General features: G+C 40.0%; 2 protein-coding genes across 2 annotated transcripts; one reads left to right on the forward strand and one right to left on the reverse strand.

Annotated features, from left to right (window-relative positions):
* Positions 1–170: 170 nt before the first annotated feature.
* Positions 171–7819, forward strand: vsnl1b (visinin-like 1b). Its single transcript, XM_067480324.1, has 4 exons — positions 171–508; positions 2225–2391; positions 2540–2755; positions 6099–7819. Exons 2-4 carry the CDS (start codon positions 2230–2232, stop codon positions 6294–6296), a joined length of 576 nt encoding a protein of 191 aa, XP_067336425.1. The 5' UTR covers positions 171–508; positions 2225–2229; the 3' UTR covers positions 6297–7819.
* Positions 7820–8165: 346 nt separating this feature from the next.
* On the reverse strand, positions 8166–22245 carry smc6 (structural maintenance of chromosomes 6). The gene is made up of 27 exons (XM_067480296.1): positions 22111–22245; positions 21096–21250; positions 20894–21005; positions 19744–19849; positions 19472–19608; positions 18693–18754; positions 18450–18530; positions 18247–18348; positions 17298–17417; positions 17054–17149; positions 16678–16824; positions 16458–16546; positions 16188–16358; positions 15883–16061; positions 15258–15459; positions 15047–15161; positions 14782–14942; positions 13993–14128; positions 13751–13831; positions 13487–13657; positions 13109–13246; positions 12799–12944; positions 11375–11500; positions 11186–11291; positions 10717–10869; positions 10521–10618; positions 8166–9863 (listed from the first exon to the last, which is right to left on the reverse strand). The coding sequence occupies exons 2-27, from the start codon at positions 21234–21236 to the stop codon at positions 9776–9778; spliced, it is 3264 nt and encodes a 1087-aa protein (XP_067336397.1). The 5' UTR covers positions 21237–21250; positions 22111–22245; the 3' UTR covers positions 8166–9775.
* Positions 22246–22299: the final 54 nt, after the last annotated feature.

A 22299-nucleotide genomic window follows, 5' to 3' on the forward strand; every position in this document is an offset into this window, starting at 1 on the left:
TACTGACCATAGGACTAAAATATTTCACCCTTTATTAATTCCAAATCCCTTCTAAGTTAATTAATTAACATGTGCCATAACATTTTCTCTCAGTCTTGCGCCCCTATATGTTTATTTCCTGATGGTGAAATCTCAGGCTGACCACCCCCATCAGGGTGAAGGATCTGGCTGTAACGTGCCAGGATCCAGCTGAACCCAAACCGAGCAGCGGAGCAGCAGTGAACTTATGATCAGGCTGTGATGCACACGGGTGACGCTGCGCTCCTGTAGTCGCATAACCAAAGACTGCCGTGGGAACGGTCCCTGCTGCGCCTCATCTGGAATAACGTCGGGAAAATCCTGAAAAAAACATCATTATCGGGGTGGGTTTTTTTTCAAGGGAGCGAGCAGTGTTGAGAATAATCCCTTTTCGGGCAAGCGTTTCCATTTGAAGGGGGTTTTCTGTACTTTGCAGGAGCCAGAGCAGATTTATTCCGATTGAGAATCACCAAATACAGACCGTGAAAAGGTAAGAAGTGATTGTCTTCAGGTGTGCATGTTGGTCTTACATCTTCGGATTAGAGATGCCGCAAACAGCGAATGGTTTGTTTTAACGTGTCACGAGTTGTTTTTCCTATTTTACTTGTGTTTGATTGAATGGGATCGAGCAGGAGGCTGGCGCACAGGCACCTGCGCATCCCTTAAAATAAAGCTTCAGTGTTTTGCCTGGAAACAACCACGGAAAAACTGAAATAAAGCAACTAGGGAGCTTTTGGCGAATTAACAGAAATGTCATCAACATTTGCGCAATTAATTGGCTTTCTTGCGCGTTCATTGCGACTCTGCCGAAGCACCGGGGGACACGTCTTGTGATTTAAAAAGCAATAAGCTCTGCCTTGTTATGAAATTTTGACATGGTTTTCGGTCCGATGCGCATGGAAAGATGTCATTAGGATGTCTAATCTGAAAAGACTCTCACTGCGTCGTTTCCATCGGAATGCAGCAGCGTCTCCCTCTGTGCGCGCACAGGAGGTGGTTTGCTCTAATAGCATTAACTCAGATGTCATTGCCCAAAGCGTGAAAATAAAACTGCATCTGTTGGCCTGTGTACGGGCAGAACAAGTCATTCGTACCCATGGCCTGCACGATGTGCGGCGGACATTTCTCTAAAACACCGCAGTCGGACACGGTGTCGAGCCGCTGTCTCGGCTCAGTGCTCCGAGAGAAACCCTCTCGTTTTCTCATCCTCCTGCAAAATGTTGGTCCTCAAGGTCATTCGCCGAAGCCTCTTTTAGAGACTCAACCAAAGATCAGTTCGTCTAATTATCAACCGTGCAGGTCAGGGTTGGTTGTGTGACATGCAGGGGATGAACATTAAAGGCTGCGGTTTGCACTGATTTTGGCTGCAGTGCACATCTCCGCTGTTTGTTGTGGAAGGCCCGAGCCAATGCAGTGATGTGGTGGATTCGTCCAGCTTGCTGTCGTGCTGCTGCAGAGACGTGGACCACATGTTAGTTGGTCTTAAGTGGTGGACATTCCCCCAGTGGCCTGTGTTTGAATATGCAAATAATATTTCACCGTCTCATCACACTTAAATCGTGTATTAGGAATTGACGCATTCCTGTCCTCTGTAATTTGACACATCCTGAGTGAATAATTAATGAATCTGGGACTTCTGACATTTTGGTCTGCTGTAGTTGTTCAACTTGGTGTGATTGCTGCTGCAGGCTGATAGGGATGTGGATTGCCCACATCTGGCTTAAATACACATAGAGGGCTCAGTTATAAGCTATATTTCCGACTGATCCAGATTAAAGTGGGCCTGCTATGTGCTCCTGCACATTATCCTTCTTCAGGTATCTGGATTTACTGCAGTAGGGTCTCTACGACAACAAAGTGCAGTCCTTGCAGTCATTGTCAGGGAATGGGACAGTATTTGCAGTGGAAACTTGATAGAAGCGATTGAACATTTGATGAACTGGATCTGCTCTGACAGTGATGATCCAGGTCAGTGCTACCCGGGCCACAGACTCTGGCACGAACAGGCTGAGGGGACAGAAATAGAACACAAACGCCAGGGACATATTTTCTGCCATCCAAACAGATACACACACACACACACACATTTACTCTCTGTCCTCATGTTTCAAGTGGGATTTGAAAAAGGTGGTTTTCTGCACTGGGCTTGAGATGTTCGAAACGCAAACGTTTATAAATGCATTATTTACGTGTTCTTGCACCACAGGAACCATGGGAAAGCAGAATAGCAAGCTGACCCCCGAGGTGATGGAGGATCTGGTGAAGAACACAGAGTTTAATGAACACGAGCTGAAGCAGTGGTACAAAGGCTTCCTGAAAGACTGCCCCAGTGGCAGGCTGAACCTGGAGGAGTTCCAGCAGCTGTATGTCAAGGTGTGTGTGAACTGCTTCTTTAGAAAATTTAATCAAGCTGTAGCTCTTTTCCATTATAAAACTGGCACAGTTCCTACTCTACCAACAGCCTTTAAGCCGTATCGAAGTCAAAGTTGAATCATTGAACACATCTCTCTGACGTTTGCAGTTCTTTCCGTATGGCGATGCATCAAAATTTGCACAACACGCCTTCAGAACCTTTGACAAAAACAGCGACGGGACCATTGATTTCCGAGAGTTCATCTGTGCTTTGTCCATCACGTCCCGCGGCAGCTTTGAGCAGAAACTTAACTGGGCCTTCAACATGTACGACCTGGATGGTGACGGCAAAATCACCAGAGTGGAGATGCTGGAGATAATCGAGGTAAGGGATTATCAGGTCATTAAGCCCTTGCTCATCAGGGGACTGGCCCTGTTTTGTTTTATTATCAGCCTCCTGCACACCTGCAGTACCTAGAGACACAGCTTCATAACGACAAGACTGCAGTTGTACTGAATTACATAAGGCCATTTGTATAAACACAACCAGTAAAATACAGTAAATTTGATATGTCTCAGTGATATTTGAGTGTGCAGACAATTCCTGTAGTAATGAATGTGCTGCGTGCACCAGTGGTTGCATCAGATCCACTCAACTGCTCTGACATTTGTCAAACTACAAATACAACATACTCTATTAAAAGAAATATGGAAGTAGATTAATAAATTATTTGTAAAATAGTTTAACACAACTAAACTGTTAATGTTTATGTTTATGATAAGTTATAATACTACCACTTTGAGTGGCATATTACCACCATGTATCCTTTACTTTTTAAGGGTTTTACTAGCTACTTTAACAGTATTCATTAATTTTAACTTGAAAATTGTAACCTTTTCTTACATTCAAATGTTTTAACTGTTTGATTATTTAAGCAATACGCAAAGCAATTGTGCTTTTAATACCTTACATTTATTTTAATTATCTGTTTGTTATTTGCAATTCAGTATTTAGGTGGATGGGCAACTTAAGGTGTAGTAAATGTGTGAGCATCGCACAAATTTGTAGTTGTATTTTCTGTAACATACATATGTGTATTAGCCCATATTTGTTAATATTAGTTTTACTTAAAGGTTAAATTCACATGTTTGGTATTTGCTTCTTATGGTTGTAGTTTGGGTAGTAAATGTAAAATAACTATTTAACCTCCTTTTTGCCATTCAGTTCTCTCTCTCTCACTCTACGAATCGCTTCCTTACTGTAGTGGATGGGTTTATGTGTCCCTTTAATCCTGGGACCTGTGATTTCGAGGGCAATAGCCCCTGGTACGGTCTCCCAAGGCAAAGTGGTCTCAGAGGAGAGGCCAAACAAAGTGTGGTTCAGATAAACCCTGATGATATGTCAGTTTGGGAATTTGGTACCTTGCCTAGAATAGGGAGATGGGGGCACCCTTCTGGAGCCAGACCTGGGAGTGTAACTCGTCCGCAAGCCTCTGGTGGCTGGACCTTTGCCCCTGGGGCCTGGACAGACCCAGCCTGAAGAAACAACACGGAGCCAGCACCTTGTCGGCCCACCAGCAACAGTGATAGAAATCAGAGTCGGGTGCCATGCAAGCCAGGTGACAGGCAAGGCAGGAAGTCTAGGCTTGCTGATCCAAGGCTTCGTAGGCTGGTTATGGGAATGTGGAATGTCACCTCTCTGATTAGGATGGAGCTGGAGCTGGTGCGAAAGGTTAAGCGATTCATACTAGATATAGTTGGGCTTACCTCTACACACACTACTGGCTCTGGAACCAAACTCCTGGAGAGGGGTTGGACTCTTTCCTATTCTGGAGTTGCTCAGAGTTACCGGGCAAGTGTAAGGATATTCAAAGTCCCTTTCTAAGTGCTGCAGTGTTGGAGTTTTCCCCAAGGAACAAGAGGGTCGCCTCTATGCGGCTAAAGGTGCTGAGGGGAAGGCCCTGGCTGTGGTTTGTGCATATGCACCAAACAGCAGTATGCAGGGGACCTTGGGTGAGCTGCCTGATTTGCCTGGCTCACAAGCAAACCTGGTACCAGAAAACCTTAGGATCGACTTTGTGGTCTTACCATCAGATTTGAGGCTGCATGTCTTTGACACTTGGGTGACGAGAGGTCCGACAATATCCCCTGTCTGGATCAGCAGTTCTCCTTCCCTGCTAAATACAGCCATAGTCTCTCCAAAGTCCTCCCACACTCAAGTTTAGATTTGTAACCACCCGACCCCGCAGTCCTTCTGGCCTGCCAGTACTTGTCTGATGAATCGGGAGACCCCTGGGTCGAGTCATCCACAATCCCAGTGGATGTCAGTGTTGCCCTTTGTCACTGATCCTTTTTGTGATTTTCATGGAAAGGATTTCTAGAAGCAGCCAGGAAGAGAAGAGTGTCCGGGTTGGGGACCTCAGAATCCCTTCTCTGCTTTTTGCAGATGATGTGGTTCTGCTGGCCTAATCAGACTGTGACCTTCAGCATGCACTGGGATGGTTTACAGCCGAGTCTGAAGCAGCTGGGATGTGGGTCAGCACCTCCAAGTCTGAGGACATGATTCTCATCTGTAAAATGGTGGATTTCCCCTTTTGGGCTACAAGTGAGTCACTGCCCCAAGTGAAGGAGTTTAAGTATCTTGGGGTCTTGTTCATGAATGAGGGTAAAATGGATTCTGAGATTGACAGGAAGATTGGTGCAGTGTCAGCACAACCGTTGTGGTGAAGAGGGAGCAAAGCCGCAAGGCGAGGCTCTCAATTTACCAATCAATCTACATTCCAACCCTCACCTATGGCCATGAGCCTTGGTTATGACCGAAAGAATATGATCCCGAGTACAAGCGGCCGAAATGAGTTTCCTGCGAAGGGTGGCTGGTCTCAGGCTTAGAGATAGGGTACGCAGTTCTGACATCCGAAGGGAGCTTGGAATAGAGTCCGTGATCCTTCGTGTTAAGTCAGTTGAGGTGGTTCTGCCATTAAATAAGAATTCCTCCTGCTGGAGGTATTCCAGTCATGGAATGGACCCATAGACCCCGTGGTAGACCCATAGCATGTTGGAGGGTTTATATATCCCATCTGGCCTGGAAACGCCTCGAAATCCCACCAGAGGAGCAGAAAAATGTTGCTGTGGAGAAGGATGTCTGCAATGCCTTGTTGAACCTGCTGCTACCGTGACCCGACTCAGGACAAGCATAAGATAATGGATGGATGGATTATGCCTCTGCTACCAATGGAAAAACTAAAAAATCCTCCCGATGATGTCATCGAGAGGATTTTTTTTTAAAATCATGTGATTTGGAGGAGTGTTGGGGCACCTCTACAAAGACCACAATCACAGTTGTACAGTACGAGCAACCAGATAGTTTGAATTGAAAAACTCCGCCAGGTGATGTCTGGTCGAGGAATGTTTAGCTTGAGGCAAAGACCTATTTTAAAATGGATAAGGTAGAGGGAGGTTTAATTCCATTGATGTAGACCCCATCTCTAAAACAGAACAGAAAGTAAGCTGAAAATCAGTGGTCACGCCCTTTGAGCTACTATTCTTACAGTAAAAGGAAGTCATGAGTTTAGCTTTCCACACACACCAAAACGACCAGGGTACAAGTACCCCTGCCTAAGAATCACTGACTGATGTCTCTGTTAAAAAAAATTAACTTATGTAACCCCCACTGGGTTGCGTGATAAAACACAATCCTCTGCTCATTTCTCACTGCGCCTCACCCACAGGCCATCTACAAAATGGTGGGCACCGTGATCATGATGAAGATGAACGAGGATGGTTTGACCCCAGAACAGCGGGTGGACAAGATCTTCAGCAAAATGGATAAGAACAACGACGACCAGATCTCATTGGAAGAGTTCAAAGAGGCGGCGAAGAGCGACCCGTCCATCGTGCTCCTGTTGCAGTGTGACATGCAGAAGTGAGCCCTCCCTGCTCGTTCCTCTCCCCGTCTGTAATCCACACACACTCTGGACAGCAGCACATGTTTTAATGTCTCATTAGGTTCTCTGCCATTTCCACAGGAAAAAAAAAACCAATGCTTGGACTATTTTTCAATGGACTCGCTTCTTGTGGTTGTATGCATGAGAATGTCAGATGCTGAATAATTTTGAACATAGCTATAAGATATCATACATTTCTATCTCAGAACATGCCGATGTGATTTGTGCACAGTAACCCTATACATTCCCATCCAACCATAGCTTGTATATCAGTGGAGCACTGCATTAAATTATGTTCCTACAGTATTTAGGATCCCCGGTGTTCACTGCTGAAAATACTGTATGCTTACCATGATAGTAACAAATCAATAATTCCTATTATAATTGTAACTGTCTCTACTAACCAGACTTGTTGAGCTCCTGGAAAAATAGAGTCTCCTGTCTGTTCCAGATGTTTTCACACGATGGAATCAAGAAGAGTAGGTTCTTTGCATGCATATATTATGTGTCAAAAATATAATCTCTTACCTTTTGCATCTTTAGGTGGTTATAAAAGAGAAACCCTCAGAAATTCATTTAGTATTGTTGCATGGGATGTACAGTATGTGGCTCATCAGACCATTAGTTCACCTCCAGTAACCTGGGAGCATGCTTCCCTCCATTCAATACATGTATATGTGTGACACTTTTTTGGAGGACTTAGGGTTGCAGTTGTGCGTTAATCTCTGAGGAGGAGCGTTCACAGAAACATTGTGTAATGTTTTGCTACTGGGATGAGCAGAATTGTGTTTATGGAGCATTTCCCTTAATGTACTGCTGCCACTTAATCTAGAGGGAAGAATTACAGCTGTCATTAGGCTGAGTACACATGCATTGTTCCTCACAATGATTCCAAATTGGCTTCTTTTTCAAGGCTGCACATTTGATTACACATCAACATGTTTACAGAAATTATGAGCACTGCAAAATGAGTACAGTCTTGGCTTTTGACTTTGATGCTGCTTGCTCTCTGGGCCAGGGACCTCTGGAGAGGGGCTACAGCAAAAAAAGCAGACAAAAGCCGTATATGTTTACTAGACACATTGCATTCCTAAAACCTTTTTTTTTTTTTTTTTTTAGGGGAGAATCTTTGTAACTGAAAGGTCTCATCTTATCATTTGTTTCCGTATGCAGTGATCATAAATGATTCAAGGGAACTCAAAGGGAGGTGCTTGATAAAGCTTTTGAAAGAGCGTTTCAGTGTGAGACAGCAGCGACTTGATCACGTGGTTAAGGTTCTTGCAGAAATTCTCTTTCAACAGTTTTGCTTCCCACTTTCTAGGCTATGCAAGCATGGACTGAGTGTCTGCTTGTAGTCCACTTGAACTAGTGGAGGTTGCAGAAGCTTTTCACTGTTCTGTCTATAACGTATCTGAAACCAACTCTCAATGTCTACTGTATATTCTTCATACATTTCAGTCCAGTCACCATGTCGGATTCTTTGTCTAGTAAATGTTTATATCAAATACGAAAAACCACAATACAAGTAACTGTATTTTTTTTTTTTTTATATATTTTTTTTTTTTTTTTTTTTTAACATGTGGCATGTGTTGCACCCAAACTTAATTCTGTAGTGATTAAAAAGAATAAACCATCAACAGGCTTTTTCAAAAGACACAATCTAGCAGGTGCAGTTTATGGAGACAGAAAATGGCTTTTGCTTTTAGACACTTTTGAATATATAGTATGTTGCTGGGTACAGACAGATAAATGAAATGCATGAATGAATAGTCTCGTGTGTGTGTGTGTGTGTGTGTGCATGCGTGTGTTTGTGTGTGTTTAAGACACGATCCACAACGAAGTTCTTACAGGTTAAGGGTAAAGGGTAACATTTAATGGGATGCTTTTTTTTCTACAAACAATACTGTTACAGCCACCAAATGACAATCAATCAACTATAAACAGCGATAAAGAGCAAACTTACAAATTGCCTGTTGCACAAATTAATAACACTGACACGCTGAGTAGAGTGTGTTTGGTACCAGACTCCTGAGGTACAATAAAAGACCAAAACATTTCAAAAGACTTTCATTGTAGCATTTTTAAGATACGCATTATAAGGCATCGACTAAAACTGCCAAAAGATACTGGAATTATCACCTGATTTAATCAGACCCACGTTGACTATAAAATGTCATAAAATGTCACAAAAATTCAAATAACACCCATCATTGTCTTACACTCTATCTAGTGAGCACAAACCGGTTGTACAATGTAAGACCTTTGTGGCATGTAACACTCAATCTTTTGTTTTGTTATTATTCCCCATAAATACTTTTTTAAAATCACACCAGTGTATAAAATGTGTTCACAACTAAAAAGTGCCCCAATTAATGAGATCCCCAGTAATTTAACCCCCCCACCCCCCACCCGGCAGTAAAACAGATTTCTGCATTAAAGCCTTTAAAAACCTTTTTTAACACCACATAGTTTTAGAAAACACAAAAGAACTACAACTATTTGTTGTAGTGCTACAACAACAACTACACTACTACAGTACTAGTACAAGAACTACAACTATTATTACATTAATTTCTCTACAATTCACACCCGTAAATAACGATAATTCATACAAATGTAATTATTCATTAACTGTAACCAGGACCCAGGTGTGCATTACTGAACAGCCTTTCAGGGCAAAGCCCCTCAGAGGAAGAGGGACCCTACCTGGGCCAAGACCATGGTATGAAATGCCTGGTCTTATTTTATTTCCTGTTTTAAAACCACAGAGCACAGTCAGACAGGAGAAACTACTGCTTACACGCACAAAACGACCACAAGTATTATGTGCAGACATTGTGTGTGTCTTTCAGTGTGGAGGTCTACAGAGGCCTGGGCTAATACTGGCCTATGCCCACATCCTGTTGTCTTAAAAGCTGTTTATTCCAGAACCTAGATAACTGGCAGAGAATTGAATGAACAGCACAGACAAATGAAATAATCCAGGCTGTAGACTGACACTAAACATTAAAGGTGGAAACTCGTTGTTGGTTTCACTATCTGAATTGAGGTTTTTGAAAATAATAATTTAGAAATTGAGACAATATGAGTTGGTGAGCTTCTTGGCAACCGTTTCCTATGTATGTTGTAATGCTGCTGTCCATTACAGGCAACAAAACATTTCCAAAGTCTTTGTGAATGATAAAAAAAAGAGTTAATACATTCTAAGGCCTGAATTCTGAAAACACTGGATTCAATAATTTAAAAACTTTCCTTCAAGAACTGCAGCTGCCCTGTTCTAAATATTGCAAATATTAATACCAAAACTGAGAGTTGCTATCTGTCCCCAGAGACACTTCTCCACTTTAGACCCAAGTGGACCTAAAAAGATTAAGCAATATTTAAGTATACAGTAATTGTGCAGATTACCATATCAAATCTATCACATTTAATGGTTTATGTTTTTGTTACTCGAGCTTGTTTCAGACACCTTCACCTCCCGTTTCACCTCGGTTTCTTTCTGGATCTTCAAGTTGGTGGATTTTAATGAGACTGGTTTTAGGTAGACTACTGTAAGACACAAAAGAGGGGTTCATCAGTCATCAAACATCACAAGAAAAGACAAGAAAAACTTTATAGAAAGAGGGACAACAGGAACCCAAACGAGCAGAAACAGGGCAGCGAGGCTGTGCCAACATAATGAAACTTTTCATTTTGAATACAATTGTAAAATATATTAATCAAATAAGCATTTAGATGACGAAATCAAGAACAGACAAGTTAAAGTTATAGAGAAACAAAGACCAGGGACCGACAGGTTAATGACCACTGTGATTTTTTGTTTGGTTTATAGATATATAGGTCAAACGTGAACATTTTAATGATTCTGGTGGCTCCTCAGCCTCCATGCAGAAAACAAAAATGTGAAACCTGATGATAAAAGGGTTTCACAAAAAAAAAAAAAACCTTCATACTAATCATTCAGAGAACAATAAATTCTGATTGATTAGAAAGTTTTGAAGCTTCTTATTGATTGGAATCTTATGATAACTAATACCTGAAGAGAGGAGAGGGAAGAGGGAGACGGGGATGCACAGAGCAGAGAAGACTGATTTTGAGTCTCATGTTAGTGCTACATTCTGCAGAGTGAAGCTCAAACATATGACTTTGAAGGCAGAACACGCAAAACAGGATGTACACAGGGTCAGACATTAAGTAGAGAATCACCTTGTGGTTAGGGGAGTAATAAAAATAAACTGTCGGAGGTGCTGCCGCTCGGACAGCTCCAGGAGGAGATCCAGAGAAATTCTTCGATTGTGCATATCCTGCATTAAAAGACAAAGTGAGTAAATGTCAAACTAATCTTCTTAATTTTGTACCAAGAATGTATTTCATGTTTCTAATATATTTTTTGGGCACTTACCATGTAAACGTCAAACTCGTCGAGGCATCTGAAGGGAGACTCCGTGATCTCCCACAGGGAGAGCATGAAGCAGACAGTGGAGAATGAGCGCTCGCCACCCGACAGAGACCTCATGTCACTCACAGCGTCCTCTTCTCTGCCTGGAGGCTTTACCTTTACACGTACCAGAACAGGTGTGTGCATCCAAAGAGGCAATGACTGTTTCCATTTTTTTTTTAATCAAAATACTTTTGGGTATTTATAAGTAGAGACATGAAAAGAGGAAGTATGACATGCATGCTAAACCCCTTGCCGGCAGGATATCCTGTCTTACTCAGATTTATGTCAGTTTGGTACTGGGTCGGAATTAAATATCTCAGAAGTAATTCTGCTTCCACAACGCAACCGTGATAAACCATAAATGCCATAAAACACCGCACAGTATGTATGATTAAAAATAAGTCCGTAAATAACGGCTAAGTAGACATACCGAGATTGAGAGCGTCTCATTGTTGTGATCAAAAATCATTGAGCCACAGCAGTTCATCTTTATCAAGAAGTTGTTGAAGTACAACTTGCATCTGACAGAGAGAGACCTTCAAAAGGAAAAAGAAAGAATCAGACTCTGCACTATAACTGTATTTCTGAATTTCAGTTTCAGTTTTTTTTTTTTGTTTACCTTCGCATTATTTTGTATCTGTTCTGCCTGTCTGACATGATGTTATCGAGTCGATTGATAAACCGCCGCAGATCTCTCACTTGGTTGGTTTTCTCTCTGTAAAGAGCGAGGGCCTCGGCGTACTCCCTAATGAGGCCAGAGAGAAGAAAGTGGAATAGCCCAAATTTGTCTGAGTTCAGTCTTCAGTGAGCACATGTAAAATGAGGGCAGGAGATGATTTAGTGATAGCCAATGGGCAGATTAGATGGAAGTATAAAGTAAAGAACCTGTGAGTGGCAGGAGAAATTTCTTTGGATGAGTTAAACCTCCGTGGGCAAGGAAAGATAATTTCTGTGTCAGTTGATAACTAAAGCTGAAACCCAGTCACAATGGTAAAGCAGAAGGCACCTGGGAGACTCTTATTTCTCTTTATAAATTAAAATAACATAAAAACCCTTCCCACAATTAGTAATCTAAGTTAATTAGTTAGCTTAGCAGGCCTGAAAAGGTCATGTAGGCTGTTGTATGGGTGGAAAAGAAATTTACTTCAGTAAAAGCTGTAGCTCCTCACTAAAAATACTGCATTACAGATTAAAGTTATGCACTTAAAGGTCACCTTCACTGATTTTGAACTTGCTTCTTTTGGTTCTAGTTTGGGTAGTAGATGTACATAAATATCAATAAACTTTCCATTTACTTCCCTATACCAAAATATCTCTCTACTTGTAGCTGAAAAATGCCTCCAGATGACATCACTTTGAGGAACCTTTAGTTCAGATTATGTCGTCTTGTTGCTCACACTATAGAGTTTGTAATCACGGTCAACCTCCTTTTCCACAGCTCCCAAGCAAGCAAGCTCCAAAGAAAGTTGAAAATTGGTGAAGTCGCCCTTTAAGTATTACAAGTACTCAGTGTAGAACAATGTCAGCTCTGAATGTAACACTGAATGTAATTTACTGTATCAATATACTATTATTACTGGTGCATTAATGTGCAAGTGGTATTTTACTGTTGTAGCTAATAATAACTTTATTCTAGTATATTGTCAATATTAATGGATTATATTTAATTTATATTCATTCATCATGTTTTAAATGTAAAATTGTAATTTGTAACCCTCTGTATATTTATATTTCTTGCACTACAGTATACAGTCAGTTGCCAGTTTATTAGGTACAACTAGATGAACCTAATCCAGCTTAACCCACAGCCTGAAATAAATCCTACTTTCGTGGAGGTTATAAAATATTTTTCGCAGAAACAGTTTTAAAGGGATTTGAATCAGCTTTACAGCTACATTTTATTACATTATACAGAAATACGTTCTTCCTCAAAGGCACCTTTGTCTCTGAGAAATGCTTTGAAGGTACTACAGTAAAACTAAAAATCAGCCATCGGGGTAACACCCATGTCCCAGATGGTTTTGAAGGTCTGTCATTTCTCACCTGACTACCTTCTCCTGCTCGCCGTGGTTGCTCTCATACACCTTGATCTTCCTCTTCAGTCGAGTGATTTCTGTGTCGATGCTCTTGGCGCTTCTGGTCACTTGCTGCCGTTCAGGACTGATCTTTGTAGCTTTGGCCACATATTCCTGTCATCACACGTGACACCTGATGACAGTCTGACAACTCGGAATTTCTAGACTATTTGCTAATCAGGTTAACGTCTAGCTGACCTCAACAGCACACAATCTAAAGTACAGACCTAAAAATGTCGCCTGTTAAACATCTTGGCAGAATGTTTTGTTGTTTTTACCTGTAACTCTTCTTCTCTTTGGCCAAGTTCACTTTTCATAGCCTGGATGTTGTCTTCATGAGACATCATTTTGTCTTCTAAAATCTTAAGGTTTTGCTCATGTTTTGCACTCTCTGCTTCAAGCTTCAGCTGCTCATCCTTTGGGCCAAAAAACAAAACAAAACAAAAAAAACAGAATAATCAATTTAGTTTAAAACCAGTTGGTAACATTTCTATTTCTTTAACTTTCAAACAGTTCAGAGATCAAAACTAAAAGTGGACAGAAGTAAGATCAAAACCACAGAAACCTGTCTGCTTCAAGAGTGTGATGTTAATCTTTTGGTTTCTGGACCTATTTTTAGTCTCTGCACAAAGTGATACAAAAACGTGCTACTGTACCTTCAATGGCTCCATTTCCTCAGAAAGCTGATCTATCCGTTCTCTAACAGATGAGTACTTTGAGTCTATGTCATCTGCCATTTTCTGGTGCTTGTCGAGTTCGGTCTTCACTTCGTCCACAGTTTGCTTTTCTGCCTCGATTTTCTGTTGGTTCTCTTGAGCAACTTCTTCCTTCAAGAAGTATTTGAACACATTAGACTTAAATAAACCACGGAGGGCTTTATTTCTGTTTTGAAAGGGAACATACAGAAAATAAATTATCACCAAGGAGCTGATGTCATCGATTTGCTCCTCGCCAGCAGTTTCCAGCTCCGTTATTGCGGCTTTGACATGATTCACAGAGGCCTGCATTGAAAATACAAATTCTAAAAATGTACAGTTGGACCTTCAAAAAACCTGATTAATCAGACATTTTTCACAAGTGGCATGATAAACAAAACAATCAGCAGTATTGTTAAGGTAAAACAAGTTCTGCAGCAAATGTATCAAGAGGATGGTTGACTGACCTGAGTCCTCTTCAGGGTCATGATGGCGCTGTTCAGCTTGTTTTCCATGTCCACGATATCCTCATTCACAGAGGTCACATGGAGTTGAAACCTAGACAGCTGGGCCTGGTGATTCTCTAGGTCTGACTCTAACATACTGTGACAAGCAGGATCAATACTTTAGTTTCCACAAAGCAGCGAAAATTCTTTTCATTCGACGTAAGGTTTTAGACTTTAAGGAATATACCTCAACTCTGAGTATTTCACTCTCTGAAAGTATGAAATACAGAGGGCTAAGATTGAGGTAATGTCAGTACATATGCATGTTTCTTGCTTTAAATTTAAAAATAGAACATATCCCCATTTTGCTTCCTTGCTGAGAGCTAAAAGAAGAAATTGACACTATTCTTACAGTAAATACACAGGTAGCTGACTGACATCTACAGATGCCAATAGTTTGGATCTTGTTACCTTGCTACCTGTGGACAGAATCAATCTAATGGTTTCCCCGTTTCCTGTCTTTATGCTAAGCTAAGGGTTGCTATCACATGTTCTCATATGATTCATATGAAAGATAATTCACAAAATGTAAAAGTTCCACGGAAAAGTCAGCTTTTTTCATTTAATCGAAAGCTTTTCTATGTTATTTGCCCGTTTGTTTTCAGTTCTCACTTTCAAGAATGTGCCCAAGAATTCCAGCTATTCCCAGAAGCTGGTTCAAACCTGTATTTCAGGACGGGTCTTTTTTCTTTTTTTTGCCACAGCTGATGTTCCTTGCAGATATATTGGTGTAAAAATAGCTCTGTTAACCTTATTTCAGTCTCAAGATCCCCGCCAAGATATCTGGCCATGCTGAAGTCAGACGTGTAGTAGCGGTTTGGATACACCTGATCTCCCTCCACAGTGAAGACCTCGCGGCAGCTTTTAGGTGGCTGGCCTTGCTGCATGACCCTCCTCGCTTTGTCTTTCTCCTGTGAGCCAACAAAAAATATACAGGTCAGATGGATTCAAATTTAAATAAAACAACTAAATTCCTAAAACGCAACCACGCAATTTTATTGTCTTCGGGACTAACTTTAATGATCAGAACTGATTCTATCCCTCTCATATCAATCAGACAGTTGATGATGACCGGGCTTGTTGCTGTGATTGTGTCCAGCACAGATGGGTATTCTGGATGACATATTCTCCTGCAAAACAGCAGGGAAAGGAAAATACAATTTTGTTTTAAAATGTGTTGGCAAAATGCCCTAAAAATTAAATGCAGCAATGAAATGAAATCTGACCGTCCATGTATGTTGTAAACTTTTTCTGAGAAGGGGCTGACAATGATCTGTGGTCTGCTGCCCTTTGGATAATAGCGAGACATCAAATCCTGAAGCACTGCCTCGTCCTTGTAGTTGTCGCAGCAGAAAGCCTTCATGAAGCTTCGTAGACAACACTCCACGGCTACAGCTAATGTTTGGTCCTTCAGACTGATGCATGTCCCTGAGGACAGATTGTAAACTACAATATGAACCACTTAACTAACTTTACTACTTCACTGCAAATATATGAAAGTTTGATCTGCAACATTAAACAAAACACTGTTGTCCTGTTAATAAAGAAATGTTATATGGAAATGTGCTTATCAGGTTTTTCGCTGAGAGATAAATATTCATCCCCATTGTAGTCTTATCTTATATTATCTTAACAGGAAGTTTTGAGAGAGACATATAGAGTGATGTGTTTGATACATTTCTGAATTTATGTATAGCGATTGTTTTATGCACTTTTCTTTCTTTTGGGAGAGAAACCTAGTCATTATAATAAAGTCTCATGAATGAATGGATGAACGAATGAATGTACTAACAAATCTTGTCAACCAAGATTTTTGTCAGCCAAGTCAACAAAACCCAAAACGGAAGTCACCTATTGGACCAATAGGCTTCTTGAGAAACCGTCCTGTCGAATAAGCCTCTTCAATTGAACCCAGCAGGTTGGGTACATGATCTCCAAACCGCTTGAGTATGTTTGATTGACTTGCAAAGAGCTGATTCTTCCTCTTCAGTTTGGACTCGTACGAAGCCTGGACATTTCTTTCTTCCAGTCTAGAAAAAACAAATAGAGCTTGATCATGAAATTTCACTGACTCTTGCACTCTGATGTTACTCCCTGAACACAGCGCATTGACAGGATGTTTGTGTGACGTCAAACATTTTACAATTTTCTTGTACCTCAGCTTGTCTCGTTCTTCCTTTCCTTTGAAAAGTGCCTGATGCTTGCTCTTGATCTCTTGATTAAGCTGTGAGCACTTGTTCTCCAGCTCAGCAAGCTGCTCTTTCAGACCACATAGGTTCTTCTGTCGTTTTGCATATTCTGTCTCTCCCTCACTGTTCAGGCTTATACTGAAGTGCAGTGTGAAAACCATTTCAAATGAATGCATGCATTAATATGAAGATAAAGATATAACTTCAGGTCTTCTTAAGTGTTGTCTACTGGCCTACCTCGCTTTTGACTTGTTAAGTTTTTCCTGAAGAAGGTTTTGCTCCTGCTCTGATTGTTTGAGTTTGTTCAGAGCCCGAAAATAAACAAGCTATGGGAAAGATTGTCACTTTAACAAATATAAACTGCATACACATATTCATATACAGTACATATTCAAAATAAAATACATAACTTTGCATGGTCACAGACAACCAGGCTGACATCTTTCCTAGTCCATACCTCCTGTTCCTTGTGAGCTTTGCTAATGACCTTCACTTGCTCTTTCAACTTGAGTCTGTCCTCTGATAGAGAGTCTTGTTCATCTCTTAGACTGTCCATTTTGCTTTTGATGCACTGAACCTTCTTCTCTACTTGTACAACCTTAGTCTGTGTCAAACATAAGAAATAACATAACATAAAACACAAGGAGACATCTATACACACATTACTTGCAAGTTAGAACCTGTGTTTTTCATTTGAGGGCTTTAAACTGTGCAGTTAAAATGTAATCCATGAACTAAGGACAGCCAGTTTATATAGTGGTGAAGGTTTGAAGGGCTCCAACATTTCTAAACACTTGTATAAATTTAACCGAAGAATAACACTTGTGACTCACCTGACAGAGCTGAAGGTTATCCCGATGTTTGGAATAATTTTCTTCCTTTTCTATTTCCTCCTTCAGCTGCTCTACAAGCTGCTCCTTCTCCCTGACCTGAAAACGATTTATTAGGAACTGTAAGATAATGGGATGTGTCACCTTTGTATCATTCTGCATTTTCTTTCTCTTCATAAAAACACTAAACATTCTTCAAAATGTATTAAAAGAATTTCTATCTTTTATTACAATGATAAATTCTTACCAGACACCATGCCATCGCTTTCTTCAAATTCTCTAAAGCCACCTTCATGTCACTGAAAGACGACAAATTTTCATATCGCTCTTTCCTCTGTAGAAAATCTTGCTTCAGGTCCTTGAGACACTGGTCACAAAATATTTTCAAAAACTTTTGCTGATTTTTTTTCCCGGCAAAAGAATGTAATGTACATTTGATTCAATAAATTAATTAATTTATGATCAAAAGTAACAAAACGGTCAAGGAGTGTAGAAAAATTAAGTAATGCTTAACTAATAAAAACATTTATCATTGCAACAGTTGGGATCCCCCTTGATAATGTCACAGTCAAACATGGCAGAGGGTCGCTGATGTTTTGGGGGCTGTACGTCTGCATCACAGACAGAAGCTCCCAGTTTCCAGACTTAAATATCACTGAAAACCTATATATAGTTTTGAAGAAGGCTGTACTTGGCAGACAACCAAGCAATCTGCTAGACCTTGAAAAATTATGCCAAATTATGAGAAATGCGCTAAAGTCACACCTGAAAGGATACAAATGCTGCTCAGAGGTTACCCAAAGAGGTTGGACGAGGTTATAAAGGTGAAGGGAGGATATACAAATTATTACAGAACATTTAATGAAGGGAAAGCAAACTTTTGCAATGATATAGTTTTTTTGTTTTTTTTTTTACAATAACTTTCTATTAATACTCCTTGACCGTTTTTGGTATGATAGAGGCGCATTTGTACTAGCTGAATATGAATTAAAGAGTATGTTGATGAAAAATGTGTTACTATTTTTAAATCTTTTTTGCCTTTTCAAAATGAAGGGTTGGAAAGTTTTGCACTTAGCTGTAAAAACATACTGATCACTTTCACTGTGTTTACATTTTCAATAAGTCCCATAAAACAGGTAAATATCAACGTCTTTTACACTTTCTTTGTTGACAACATTAAGACTTGAATAGATTACCTCCTCTTGTCTCTCCACCTGCTGTCGTGTGACTGTTTTAGTGTGTTTGATGTGGATGTAATCTCTCTTCATCTGTTCCAGCAGAGTTGCTTTCATAAAAAACTACTCATAAAAAAACAACAATATTATTCATTTAATTATTATAAAAAAACCATCTCTAAATAGATATTCAAAGGTCAATGTGAATAATATCAGTAAAATACCTTATACTTGTCCGATTCACTTTTTGAATGCAAGAACTGTTTACTCATTTCTTGGTTGAGAATGGACACAGGGTTGTCTAACTGGAATACACAAACAAATGTTCTGCTGAAGCCTCAAAGTAATATGAGTTTGTAACAGAGATGATGTGTTGACAACAAACCGAAATCAATACCACATGTGTATTTATGCATGTAAAATGTAAAGGAAAGGAAAAAACCCCTAAGTTGCCTGACGGTAAGTACCTGGATGTTGAAATGGTCCAAAACGGTGGTCAATTCCTCCTTCTTGTTTGAGATAAGTTTTCCTAAAATACAAAATGTAAGACAAGAAGTGAATTCATACCTCTGTTGACCTGATAAAGATGAAAATAAAACCACATGACAGTTATTCAGACAGTAAATGTATCTCTAACTACTGAAGTGATTCTTAGTCATTTTATAAACATTAGTCTAAATCTGCATGTTAGACAGTTTAAGCATTAAGCAGGAAAAGACCGGCCAGAATAACCTATTAATCAAATTAATAAGGAAAACAGTATAAACCACAGCCCTGCTCAATTAACAAACAGCAGAAGGAAGCTTGATCATCCAGGCAGTGTGATTTTCTACCTAACAGAGTCTGACTACCTAAAATGGTCAGTTAAACAATTGTCATCATGTGGCACATACAGTGTTTAGGACCAAACTTTTGAGGGAGCTCAATCCCACATGGCACATGTAGATCATGTTCCTTCTCTTAAGAAAATAACTCAGTGACATTTACAAGTTATTAAAAACGTCAGCTCGACTGCGAGTGTAAATATAAAGACACAGGTGGTACAAAACAGTGCCACAGTGCCATGTGTATAAAATGCACACAGGCAGGTTTACAGAGGAAAATTCCTGACCCAGGGTCGAGAATGTCTACAGCATTGGGAGGCGCTGTCTGCTTCAAGTGCTTCGCCTCCACTCCCAAGTGTGCCTGTAGTGTCTGAAATGTAGGGAAACTGTAATACCACAGACAGAAAAAATCTGTAACACACCCGATTTGCTCCTCAGCCTGCAGATCCGACTTCCATCACTTGAGATTCGATGCTCAATGAAGATACTGTCACCGTAGACTTCCATTTTGTAAGCATCTGGTCCTCTGTTTTTTAGCTTTATCGATATGTCTGCCGTACTAGAGAGCAGAACCTACTATAATGGCATTTTAAGACCAGGGGTTCTTAATGGTACAGCAAGTTTGCAGCATTTCGAATAACACAGTAAGGACATTTATTTGTCATTGCAGGGTGTCCCTGGATAACTGACTTACTTTTCACCAGTCTTGACAAAATCCTTCAGCGATACTCCTCTGTTTGTGACAGTGGCCTTTCCACCGAGGCCAACAATCAAAGCAGTCAGGATGGCACTTTTTCCACCTGACAGAGAAAATGAAAACCAAATTTTAAAAAAATTAATCAATGCATGGAAATCATATCACAAACACAGCATGCAACTATACACAAATCCACACAAATACAAATACACCAGCAGGGCTTTTTTTGAGTAAACTAAGTTTTAGTAATTTTTAGTAAAGAGTTGAGCAAAAGATGAACTAACAAGATTACTTTGTGCAAAGCATTTCAAATGTCTATTCATTATCCTAAAAACTTATCACATTAAGAGTTGTGGTGGAGCTGGAGCCAATCTCTGGGCCTTGGACAAGTCATCAGTCTGTCTCAGGGCTGAGACAGAAAGACATACAACCATTCACACCTACAGGTAATTAAGTCAACCAATTAACCTTACTTTCATGTCTGTGGACTGTGTGATGTATATTTTACATATTTCTGTATTTTTATGCATTATTCCTGTAATAGAGACTGAGTAGTAGCTCATTCCCTATAAAAACTAAAATTTTGCAAAAAAAGGAGACGAGATCAGACAGGTGGAGATAGCACATAGGATGACTTGATTAATGACTAATGGATATACCAGCAAATAATTATTTTCGATAATGAGATGGGCACGTGATGGCATATACTTGTACGTTTCATTTTTTTTTGTCTTATTCCGATATTTTGCAAATCAAACAACTCCTTAAGACAATAATAAACAGGTTTATTGATTATTCAATAAGAACGTCATAAAATAAAAAAAGCTTAAGTATAAAAGATTAAAAGTTGTGTAATCTAAAATAGCTATCTATATAATTCAACAGCTACTGCTTCAATGTGTTAAATTAGGTCAACACAGTGACCATAGCTTAAATACACAAACTAGTATTCTTATTGATTTTAAATGATAAAAAGATTGTGTGTTTACCAAAAAAGAAAAAAGAAAAAAGGGATTATAAAGTGGCTACCGTTTACACTGAGTTCAAACTGTAGGTTTGCCTGATATCTTGGGTGGGTTGGGTCATGTTAAACACAAAAGCAAAATTCAACAGCAGTTTCCTCGACATTTAGAGATACTGTTCTTACTTCCATTGTTGCCAACGATGAAATTCACATTGGGCCCAAACTGGAAAGGACCGAGCAAGTGATGACACATGAAATTCTTTAGAGTGATACTTTCAATTAGGCCAATATCTCCCTAAAGATAAATACATCTGTCAACATCAAATCAGCGAGTGAGAAATAAAGACAAAGCATCTGTGCTCAAAGGGCGAACTAGTGTACTTACTGTGGCAGAGGGAGTGAACCTGTGGAAAGATGGTCCCTGATGAATTGTATCATCTGCTGCATCTTCAGTCGCCACAGCTGTAACTCTACGGCTCTTTAGGGTGGTCACATTACTGATCGCTTTGCCTTTTCTTTTGCTCATTTTGAAACACGTTACTGGAAACAAAATAAAAAACTGTCAGAAGTTTAGGAGATTTTTTTCTTTACTAATTCACAGATTCTTTAGGTCAGTGTTTGCGGGGTTGTAATAAGTACAGATTGTTTCTCCTACGTTTGTGTGTAAATTTGCGATGCATTAAGAGTTTCTGTTAAAATGAGAACAAACAAGCTGCACTTAGGATGCCACTTTTACTCTGAAACCCCGAAAAGGATGCAAACTCTACCAAAAACTTCAGTTTGGATTTTTTTTAACAAACGTATTGTTAACATTATTTAATTAACACCGTCACTTTCCGACCACTGAACATGTTCTGCAACCTGCTTCTCTTTTTAGAAGTGAGTGGTACTTTTGAAACTATGCAGGCAGCTATATTGAGAAGTTTCAAGGTGTGACGTCAGAGCTGCAGCGAGGTAATATTCAAATGCACGAAGATCTATGAAACAAACTGTTTCGTAAAGAATGAGAATGTGAATAAATTTAAAAAAAAGATGCCCTTTCTCTTTAAGCCATGAAGCTACAGCCTGAAGGCACAACAACAAGCTGTTCTTCAGCTTTGTAGACAAACCTTTGTCCAGGTCTTACGTATTCAAAAGCTTTCAAATGAGGTTAACATTTAATAGATCCAAATTAGCAGTTTTCAAAACGTTAGACAAACTAGATCCCTAAACGACTACAGGCTCTCAATCACCTGAACTGTAGGATATTTTGTGGGTATCCAAATATACCTGGACATGCTTTGGTACAGTATTTTCACCACTCTGCAACACGTAAGCACCAGTCGCAAGCGGCAACAGGTGAATTCATAACGTTAAAACGTGTGGTAAACTGCCTTAAAAACGTTATAAACGTCGCCTACCATTGCTGGGGTCCCTGTGTATGTAGCCTGCAAAACATGACAGTTAACGGAGACTTCCTGTTTCGGAGAGTGTCGTCAAGTCAAGTGGGGCAGTAACAGCTGTGGGTGTTACAACACTTTCGAACACGGAACTCGAGAGTCTGCTGCGTGTTTCGCTCACCTTCTACCTGTGCGTGTTTACAAAATGAA

Source organism: Channa argus, chromosome 16 (assembly GCF_033026475.1).
Source record: "Channa argus isolate prfri chromosome 16, Channa argus male v1.0, whole genome shotgun sequence".
Classification (NCBI taxonomy): domain Eukaryota; kingdom Metazoa; phylum Chordata; class Actinopteri; order Anabantiformes; family Channidae; genus Channa; species Channa argus.

Coding starts and splice junctions, on each gene's coding strand:
- vsnl1b (XM_067480324.1), top strand. CDS start 2,230: ATGGGAAAGCAGAATAGCAAGCTGACCCCCGAGGTGATGGAGGATCTG. Junction 2,392..2,539: donor TCCAGCAGCTGTATGTCAAG/GTGTGTGTGAAC, acceptor TGACGTTTGCAG/TTCTTTCCGTATGGCGATGC. Junction 2,756..6,098: donor AGATGCTGGAGATAATCGAG/GTAAGGGATTAT, acceptor CCTCACCCACAG/GCCATCTACAAAATGGTGGG.
- smc6 (XM_067480296.1), bottom strand. CDS start 21,236: ATGAGCAAAAGAAAAGGCAAAGCGATCAGTAATGTGACCACCCTAAAG. Junction 18,531..18,692: donor TGGACCATTTCAACATCCAG/GTACTTACCGTC, acceptor TGTGTATTCCAG/TTAGACAACCCTGTGTCCAT. Junction 16,359..16,457: donor CTTAACAAGTCAAAAGCGAG/GTAGGCCAGTAG, acceptor ACTGCACTTCAG/TATAAGCCTGAACAGTGAGG.